This window comes from Poecile atricapillus, chromosome 35 (genome assembly GCF_030490865.1).
Source record: "Poecile atricapillus isolate bPoeAtr1 chromosome 35, bPoeAtr1.hap1, whole genome shotgun sequence".
Classification (NCBI taxonomy): domain Eukaryota; kingdom Metazoa; phylum Chordata; class Aves; order Passeriformes; family Paridae; genus Poecile; species Poecile atricapillus.
This window is the reverse complement of record NC_081283.1, coordinates 2,267,135-2,277,241: the sequence shown is the minus strand read 5'-3', so window position 1 is coordinate 2,277,241 and position 10,107 is coordinate 2,267,135. Positions and strand designations below refer to the sequence as shown.

Sequence of the window (10,107 nt, the reverse complement as noted above, 5' to 3'; positions counted from 1 at the left end):
GTTGGGGACGCCGCACGTGACCCGCCCTCCCCGCGCGTTGATTGGTTGAGGTCGCGCACTTCCGGGAGCGCCCGCGGCGGCGGCGGCGGCGCCGTGCCCGGTGAGCGCGCGCGGCGGGAGGTGCGAGCGCCCCCTGGCGGCGGGAGGGGAGGGAGGGAGGTCCCGCTCCCGGTGCCGCTCCCGGTGCCGCTCCCGGTGCTGGTGATCCCGGAGTATCGTTCGTGGCTAGTCCCGTTTCCCGCGCTCCTGTCCCCGGTGTCCCGGCGGCCCCCGGTGGTCGCGGTGCCCAGCAGGGAGATGCTCTCGGTGCCTTCGCGTTGCCGTTCTCGGTGTCTCGTTCCTAGGCTGGCGGCCCGGTGCCCGCACAGCCCGGTGGTCCCGTGCCCGGTGCTCTCATCCCGGTGTCCCCGGTGCTCTGATCCCCGGTGCTCTCATCCCGGTGTCCCGGTGCTCTGTCCCGGTGTCCCGGTGCTCTCATCCCGGTGCTCTGATCCCCGGTGCTCTCATTCCCGGTGTCCCGGTGCCCTCATTCATCCCTGGTGCTCTGTCCCGGTGTCCCGGTGCCCTCATCCCGGTGCTCTAATCCCGGTTTCCCCGGTGCTCATTCCCGGTGTCCCGGTGCTCTGTCCCGGTGTCCCGGTGCCCTCATCCCGGTGCTCTAATTCGGGTTTCCCCGGTGCTCTCATTCCCGGTGTCCCGGTGCCCTGATCCCGGTGTCCCGGTGCTCTCATTCCCGGTGTCCCGGTGCTCTGATCCCGGTGCTCATTCCCGGTGTCCCCATCCCCGCTCGTCCCGTCTCCTGTCCCAGCGGTGCCACCTCCGGTGTCCCCCGGTCCCGGTCCCCGCCTGTCCCGGTGTCCCCCGGTCCCGGGTCCCCGCCTGTCCCGGTGTCCCCCGGTCCCGGTCCCCGCCTGTCCCGGTGTCCCCCCGGTCCCCGCCTGTCCCGGTGTTCCCGATCCCCGCCTGTCCCGGTGTCCCCCGGTCCCGGTCCCCGCCTGTCCCGGTGTCCCCGCTCCCTCCGGTCCCTTGTCCCCGGTGTCCCCTCCTCATTCCCAGCCCCCCCCCGGTCCCGGTGTCCCCCGGTGTCCCCTCCCCATTCCCAGCCCCCCCCGGTCCCGGTGTCCCCCGGTGTCCCCAGTGCCACCCTGTCCATCGTGTCCCCTGCAGCATCCCCGGTGTCCCCAGGGTGACATTCCTGTCCCTGCTGTCCCCAGGGTGACATTTGGTGTCCCCGGTGTCCCGTGGGTGACATTTGCTGTCCCCAGGGTGCTGCTCCTGTCCCCAGGGTGCTGCTCCTGTCCCCAGGGTGCTGTTCCTGTCCCATGGGTGACATTCCTGTCCCTGCTGTCCCCAGGGTGACATTTGGTGTCCCCAGTGTCCCATGGGTGACATTCCTGTCCCGGTGTCCCATGGGTGACGTTCCTGTCCCCAGTGTCCCATGGGTGACATTTGCTGTCCCCAGGGTGACATTCCTGTCCTGTCCTGTCCCCAGGGTGATGCTCCTGTCCCCAGGGTGCCATTTGGTGTCCCCAGGGTGCCCTTCCCAGTGGCGCTGTCACCCCCAGGGTGCTGTTCCTGTCCCCAGGGTGATGTTTGGTGTCCCCAAGGTGACACCCCTGTCCCTGCTGTCCCCAGGGTGACACCCCTGTCCTGTCCCTGCTGTCCCCAGGGTGCTGTTCCTGTCCCCAGGGTGACACCCCGGTCCCTGCTGTCCCCAGGGTGACACCCCTGTCCTGTCCTGTCCCTGCTGTCCCCAGGGTGCCGTTCCCGGTGGCGCTGTCACCCCCAGGGTGCTGTTCCTGTCCCCAGGGTGATGTTTGGTGTCCCCAGGGTGACACCCCTGTCCTGTCCTGTCCCCAGGGTGCTGTTCCTGTCCCCAGGGTGATGTTCCTGTCCCCAGGGTGCCGTTTGGTGTCCCCACAGTGACATTTGCTGTCCCCAGGGTGCCGTTCCCGGTGCCGCTGTCACCATGAGTGCAGAGACGCTGGTGAAGGACGTCAAGCCGGGCCTCAAGAACCTGAACCTCATCTTCATCGTGCTGGAGACAGGTGTGTGCCACCAGGGACCCCTGGGGACACCTGGGGACACCTGGGGACACCCTGGGACCCCTGGGGACACCTGGGGACACCTGGGGACACCTGGGGACACCTGGGAACACCTGGGGACCCCCTGGGGACACCTGGGGACCCCCTGGGACCCCCCAGTGACCCCTGAGGGACCCTCTGTGACCCCTGGGGACCCCACTGACCCCTCCGTGACCCCTGGGGACCCCTGGGACCCCCCTGTGACCCTTGGGGACCCTCCAGTGACCCCTGGGGACCTCCTGTGACCCCCCTGTGACCCTTGGGGACACCTGGGGACTTCCTGTGACCCCCCTGGGGATCCCCTGTGACCCTGGGGACACCTGGGGACCTCCTGTGACCCTTGGGGACCCCCACTGACCCCCTCATGTCCCCACTGACCCCACTCATCCCCCTGTCCCTGTCCCCCTGTCCCTGTCCCCCTGTCCCCTGTCCCTGTCCCCTGTCCCCCTGTCCCTGTCCCCTGTCCCTGTCCCTGTCCCTGTTCCTCTGTCCCCTGTCCCCCTGTCCCTGTCCTTGTCCCCTGTCCGTGTTCCCCTGTCCCTGCCCCTGTCCCCATCCCTGTCCCCATGTCCCCTGTCCCTGTCGGTGTCTCCATGTCCCTGTCCCTGTCCCTGTCCCTGTCCCCTGTCCCTGTGCCTATGCCTGTCCCCATCCCTGTCCCTGTGTCTGTCGCTGTCCCTTCCCCCTGTCCCTGTCCTCCTGTCCCCATCCCTGTCCTGTCCCTGTCCCCTGTCCCCATCCCTGTCCCCCGTCCCTGTCCTCATCCCTGTCCCTGTCCCTGTCCCCTGTCCCCATGTCCCCTGTCCCTGTCCCCATCCCCATCCCCTGTCCCTGTCCCTGTCCCCTGTCCCTGTGTCCCCTGTCTCCTGTCCCTGTCCCCATGTCCCCTGTCCCTGTCCCCTGTCCCTGTCCCTGTCCCTGTGTCCCCTGTCCCTGTGTCCCCTGTCTCCTGTCCCTGTCCCCATGTCCCCTGTCCCCTGTTGGTGTCCCCATCCCTGTCCCCATGTCCCGTTCCTGTCCCCATGTCCCCTGTCCCTGTCCCTGTCCCCATCCCTGTCCCCTGTCCCCCTGTTGGTGTCTCCATGTCCCTGTCCCCATCCCTGTCCCCATGTCCCCATGTCCCCTGTCCCCTGTCCCCTGTTGGTGTCCCCATGTCCCCCTGTCCCCTGTCCCCTGTTGGTGTCCCCAGGCCGTGTGACCAAGACCAAGGACGGTCACGAGGTTCGCACCTGCAAAGTGGCCGACAAGAGCGGCAGCATCAACATCTCAGTGTGGGACGATGTGGGGAACCTGATCCAGCCTGGGGACATCATCCGCCTCACCAAGGGGTACCTGGGGACATGGGGACACCTGGGGACACCTGGGGACACACCTGGGGACATGGGGACACCTGGGGACACACCTGGGGACACACCTGGGGAACCTGATCCAGCCTGGGGACATCATCCGCCTCACCAAGGGGTACCTGGGACACCTGGGGACACCTGGGGACACCTGGGGACATGGGGACACCTGGGGACACACCTGGGGACACCTGGGGACATGGGGACACACCTGGGGACACACCTGGGGACATGGGGACACCTGGGGACACACCTGGGGAACCTGATCCAGCCTGGGGACATCATCCGCCTCACCAAGGGGTACCTGGGGACATGGGGACACCTGGGGACACCTGGGGACACATGGGGACACCTGGGGACACCTGGGGACACCTGGGGACACCTGGGGACACCTGGGGACATGGGGACACACCTGGGGAACCTGATCCAGCCTGGGGACATCATCCGCCTCACCAAGGGGTACCTGGGACACCTGGGGACACACCTGGGGACACCTGGGGACACACCTGGGGACACCTGGGGACATGGGGACACCTGGGGACACCTGGGGACACACCTGGGGACACCTGGGGACACCTGGGGACACACCTGGGGACACACCTGGGGACACCTGGGGACACCTGGGGACACCTGGGGACACACCTGGGGACACCTGGGGACACACCTGGGGACACACCTGGGGAACCTGATCCAGCCTGGGGACATCATCCGCCTCACCAAGGGGTACCTGGGACACCTGGGGACACCTGGGGACACCTGGGGACACCTGGGGACACACCTGGGGACACCTGGGGACACACCTGGGGACACCTGGGGACACACCTGGGGAACCTGATCCAGCCTGGGGACATCATCCGCCTCACCAAGGGGTACCTGGGGACATGGGGACACCTGGGGACACACCTGGGGACACCTGGGGACACCTGGGGACACCTGGGGACATGGGGACACACCTGGGGACACACCTGGGGACACCTGGGGACACCTGGGGACACCTGGGGACACACCTGGGGACACCTGGGGACACCTGGGGACACACCTGGGGACACCTGGGGACACACCTGGGGACACACCTGGGGACACCTGGGGACACCTGGGGACACACCTGGGGACACACCTGGGGACACACCTGGGACACACCTGGGGAACCTGATCCAGCCTGGGGACATCATCCGCCTCACCAAGGGGTACCTGGGGACATGGGGACACCTGGGGACATGGGGACACACCTGGGGACATGGGGACACACCTGGGACACCTGGGGACACACCTGGGGACACACCTGGGGAACCTGATCCAGCCTGGGGACATCATCCGCCTCACCAAGGGGTACCTGGGGACACCTGGGGACACCTGGGGACACCTGGGGACACCTGGGGACACACCTGGGACACCTGGGGACACCTGGGGACACACCTGGGGACACCTGGGGACACCTGGACACACCTGGGGACACACCTGGGGACACCTGGGGACACACCTGGGGACCCCCCTGAGCCCCACCCTCCTCCTCCTCAGCTACGCCTCGGTGTTCAAGGGCTGCCTGACGCTCTACACCGGCCGGGGAGGAGACCTGCAGAAAATCGGAGAGTGAGGAGAAAAACGGGGCAAAAACAGGGGAAAATGGGCAAAAATGGGCAAAAACGGGGGAAAAACGGGGGGAAATGGGGAAAAATGGGAAAAAATGGGGAAAAATGGGAAAAAATGGGGAAAAACGGGGGAAAATGGGCAAAAATGGGGGAAAAACAGGGAAAAATGGGCAAAAACGGGTGAAAAACAGGAAAAAACGGGGGAAAATGGGCAAAAATGGGGATAAAATGGGAAAAAACGGGGGAAAATGGGCAAAAATGGGAAAAAACGGGAAAAAACGGGGAAAATGGGCAAAAATGGGGATAAAATGGGAAAAAACGGGGGAAAATGGTCAAAAATGGGAAAAAATGGGAAAAAACGGGGGAAAATGGGCAAAAATGGGGGAAAAACGGGGAAATGGGGAAAAATGGGGATAAAACAGGGGAAAAAACAGGGGAAAATGGGCAAAAACGGGAAAAAACGGGAAAATGGGTATAAAACAGGGAAAAATGGGCAAAAACGGGAAAAAACAGGGAAAAATGGGGGAAAAACAGGGAAAAACGGGGAATAATGGGTGAAAATGGGGAAAAAATGGGGAAAAACAGGGAAAAAACAGGGAAAAACGGGGAATAATGGGCAAAAACGGGAAAATGGGGGAAAAATGGGGAAAAACGGGGAAAAACAGGGAAAAATGGGGGGAAAATGAGGAAAAAATGGGGAAAAAGGAAGGAAATGGGGGAAAAACGGAAAAAAACGGGGAAAAACAGGAAAAAATGGGGGAAAAAACGAGTAAAAATGGGTAAAGAATTGGAGATAATTTGGGGATAATTTGGGGGAAATTCAGGGGAAAATTGAGGAAAAATTCAGGGATAATTCAGAGAAAATTTGGGGAAAATTTGGGGGAAATTGAGAAAAAAATCGGGGATAATTTGGGGGAAAAACAGGGAAATTTGGGAAAATTGGGGGAAAAATCAGGGATTATTTGGGGAAAATTCAGGGGGAATTTGGGGTAAAATGGGGGAAAAAATCAGGGATAATTCAGGGGAAATTGGGGAAAATTGGGCAAAAAATCAGGGATATTTGGGGAAAATTCAGGGAGAATTTGGGGAAAATTGGGGCAAATTGAGGAAAAAATCAGGGATAATTTGGGGGAAATTTGGGAAAATTGGGGGGGAAATGGGGAAAAAAATCAGGGATAATTCAGGGAAAATTCACAGGAAATTGGGGGAAAATTCAGCCATAATTCAGGGGAAATTGGGGAAAATTGGGCAAAAATTGGGCAAAAAATCAGTGATAATTCGGGGAAATTTGGGGAAAATTCAGGGAAAATTTGGGGAAAATGGGGGAAAAAATGGGAAAAAAAAGCAGGGAAAATTCGGGGGAAAATTTGGGGAAAATTTAGGGAAAATTCAGGGATAATTCAAGGAAAATTTGTGGGGTCCTGGGGGGGTTTGTGGGGTCTGGGGGGACCCCAAAATCCCATCTGTGCCTGCAGGTTCTGCATGGTTTACTCTGAGGTGCCCAATTTCAGTGAGCCCAACCCCGAGTACGTGGCACAGCAGGCTCAGGGCAAAGGGGTGAGTTCTGGGGGGGCAGAGCTGAATCCCCCCCAAATCTGCCCCAAATCCCCCCAAATTTCACTCAAATCCACCAAATTCCCTTCAAATCCCCCACAATTTCCCTCAAATTCCCCCAAATCTGCCCCAAATCCCCTCAATTTCCCCCCAGTTTTCCACAAATTCCCCCAATTCTCCCCAAATTTCCCACCAAGTCTCCCCAGATTTCACCCAGATCCCCCCAAACCCCCCCAAATCCCCCAAATTTCCCCCAACTCCCCCAAATTTCTCCCCAAAACCCCCCTAAATCTCCCCCCAAATCCCCCATATTTCCCCCAAACCCCCCCAAATCCCCCCAATTCCCCCCAAAACCCCCGAAAACGCCCCAAATTCCCCCAAAAACCCCCACAAACTCCCCAAGTTTCCCCCAAATCCCCCAAATTTCCCCCCAAATCCCCCCAAAACCCCCCCAAATTTCCCCCCAAACTCCTCCAAATCCCCCAAATTTCCCCCCAATTCCCCCCAACCCCCCCCAAAACCCCCCCAAAATCCCCCCAAACCCCCCAAACCCCCCAAATTCCCCCAAAACCCCCCACAAACTCCCCAAGTTTCACCCAAATCCCCCCCAAACCCCCCCGACCCCCCCCCGGTGACTCTCCCGGTTCTCTCCCCCTCCCCAGGCCCAGCCCGAGAGCGCGGCCCCGGCAGCTCCGCCCCCCCCGGGCCCCCCCGCCGCCCCCCCAGGTCGGTACCGCATCCCCCCCACCCCGGTACCCGGTACCCCGCCCCGGTACCCCCCCGGTACCCCCCCCCCGGTACCACCCCCCGGTACCCCCCCGGTACCGCATGCCCCCCACCCCGGTACCCGGTACCACCCCCCGGTACCACCCCGGTACTGCATCCCCCCCCCTCCCGGTACCCCCCCGGTACCATCCCCCGGTACCACCCCCGGTACCACCCCGGTACCGCATCCCCCCCACCCCGGTACCCGGTACCACCCCCCGGTACCACCCCTGGTACCCCCCCGGTACCGCCCCCCCCGGTACCACCCCGGTACCATCCCCCCCGTAGCCCCTCCCCCGGTACTACCCCCCGGTACCACCCCCGGTACCGCCCCCGGTATCGCATCCCCCCCCTCCCGGTGCCATCCCCCGGTTCCCCCCCCCCCCGGTACCATCCCCCGGTTCCGCCGCCCCCCGCCCACCTCCCGCTCTCCCCCCGCAGCCCCGAGAGCCAGAACGGGAACGGGCTCGGTCCGGGGGTCCCCCCGCGCACCCCCCGAGCGGCCGCATCACCCGGAGCCAGCCCGGGCCCGTCAGCAACGGCAAAGAGACGCGGCGGAGCGGCAAGAGATAACGGGGACCCCCCCCCAAAAAAAACCCCCCCCGGGGGACCCCCCCAAAACCCCCCCCGGGGACCCCCCCCCAAACCCCCCCCCGGGGGATCCCCCCAAAAACCCCCCGGGGGACCCCCCCAAAAAAACCCCCGGGGGACCCCCCCCAAAAACACCCCGGGGACCCCCCCCCAAAAACCCCCCCGGGGACCCCCCCAAAAACACCCCCGGGGGACCCCCCCAAAAACCCCCCCGGGGGACCCCCCCCAAAAACACCCCCGGGGGACCCCCCCCCAAAAACCCCCCCGGGGGACCCCCCCCCAAAAACACCCCCGGGGGACCCCCCCCAAAAACCCCCCGGGGGACCCCCCCAAAAAACCCCCCCGGGGGACCCCCCCGGGGCCGCCCCCGCCGCGGGGAACGCAGGGGAGGGGTCGCCGTGCCCGGTGTGTCCCTCCGGGAAAGGCGGGGGTGGTCCCGGGACCCCCCCATCAGTGCCCCCGGTCCGGTGTTCCGGGGTACCGGGACCCCCCACCCCCATCAGTGCCCCCCGGTCCGGTGTTTGGGGGTCCCGGGACCACCCCCCCCCCGATCCGGTGTTCGGGGGTCCCGGGACCCCCCCCCCACGGGGGGTTAATAAAGAATCGAGCTCTGCCCACGGCTCTGCCCGGACCCCCCCGCCGCGCTCAGGGCCCTCCCCGCGGCCCCTCCCGGTACCGGGGCCGGCCGGGAGCAGCTCCGCCGTGACCCTTGGCCCCCCCCGGGGCGGGAGCGGCAGCGCGGGACGGGATCGGGACAGCGCGGGGAGGGCCAGGGGCGAGACCCCATCGGCTCAGGTGGGCTCGGGAGGGGTCCCGGGGGTCCCGGGAGGGGTCCCGGTGGGTACGGGAGGGGTCCCGGGACTCCCGGGAGGGGTCCCGGTGGGCTCGGGACAGCGCGGGGAGGGCCAGGGGCGAGACCCCATCGGCTCAGGTGGGCTCGGGAGGGGTCCCGGTGGGCTCGGGAGGGGTCCCGGTGGGCTCGGAAGGGGTCCCGGTGGGTACGGGAGGGGTCCCGGGACTCCCGGGAGGGGTCCCGGTGGGTACGGGACAGCGCGGGAGGGCCAGGGGCGAGTCCCCATCGGCTCCGGTGGGCTCGGGAGGGCTCCGGTGGGCTCGAGAGGGCTCCGGTGGGCTCGGGAGGGCTCCGGTGGGCTCGGGAGGGGTCCTGGGGGTCCTGGGAGGAGTCCCGGTGGGCACGGGAGGAGTCCCGGGGGGGGCTCAGGTAGACACGGGAGGGGGCTCGGGGGGCTCAGGTGGGCTCAGGTGGACACGGGAGGAGTCCCGGGAGGTGTCCCGGGGGTCCCGGGAGGGGTCCCGGTGGGCTCGGGAGGGGTCCCGGGAGGGGTCCCGGTGGAACGGGTGACACCAGCACCGCACCCGCGGGGGTCCCACGGGTGGGGGGGGGGGGGGGGGGGGGGGCACATCCAGACGCAGCTCGGGGGGCGGGGGTCGCTCCGGGGAGGGTGGGGACCCCCGTGGGGCGCTTGGGGTGGGATTTGGGGGCGCAGCGGGGGGCGGCGGCTCCCGGGATTCTCCAGGATCCGTTCCCACGTGGAGGGGGGCAGGGGGGGGGGAGCGGCGGGGCCGGTTCCGGGCGGGGCCGGTTCGGGCGGGGCCCCCGGTGTCCCCTGAGTGGGGGGCGCGGGGTTTGGGGGGGACGCGGCCGTGCGGGGTCGGGGGGCTGGGGCCGGGGGTGTCCGGGGGGTTCCGGGGGTGTCCGGGGGGGGTCCGGGGGTGTCCGGGGGTTTTATCTCGCTCGCGGTGAAACATTAACATTAACTCCCCACCGAGCCCGCGCCGCTTGCAAAACCTCCCGCGGGGACGAGGGTCACCCTCTGTCCCCCGCTGTGCCCCCCGCGACCCCAAATCCCACCCCAATCCCCCCCGCGACCCCCAAATCCCACCCCGAGCCCCCCCCGGACCCCCAACTCCCACCCCAATGCCCCCGCGACCCCCAATCCCACCCCAAGAGCCCCCCGCGACCCCAAATCCCACCCAATCCCCCCCCGCGACCCCCCAATCCCACCCCAATCCCACCCCGCGACCCCCAACTCCCACCCCAATCCCCCCCCGGACCCCCAACTCCCACCCGAATCCCCCCCCGCCACCCCAATCCCACCCCAAGAGCCCCCGCCACCCCCAATCCCACCCCAATCCCCCCCCGCGACCCCAAATCCCACA

General features: G+C 65.7%; 2 protein-coding genes across 2 annotated transcripts in view; both read left to right on the top strand.

The window, feature by feature from the left end:
* The first annotated feature begins 47 nt into the window (after positions 1 to 47).
* NABP2 (nucleic acid binding protein 2) lies at positions 48 to 7,908 on the top strand. Its single transcript, XM_058861131.1, has 7 exons — positions 48 to 120; positions 1,943 to 2,048; positions 3,274 to 3,412; positions 4,946 to 5,017; positions 6,492 to 6,573; positions 7,233 to 7,322; positions 7,777 to 7,908. Exons 2-7 carry the CDS (start codon positions 1,970 to 1,972, stop codon positions 7,906 to 7,908), a joined length of 594 nt encoding a protein of 197 aa, XP_058717114.1. The 5' UTR covers positions 48 to 120; positions 1,943 to 1,969.
* Positions 7,909 to 9,865: 1,957 nt separating this feature from the next.
* SLC39A5 (solute carrier family 39 member 5) overlaps positions 9,866 to 10,107 on the top strand; it is a 4,955-nt gene continuing 4,713 nt past the window's right edge. The window contains 1 exon segment of the mRNA XM_058861130.1: positions 9,866 to 9,873. Coding sequence (XP_058717113.1) covers positions 9,866 to 9,873 — 8 coding nt within the window.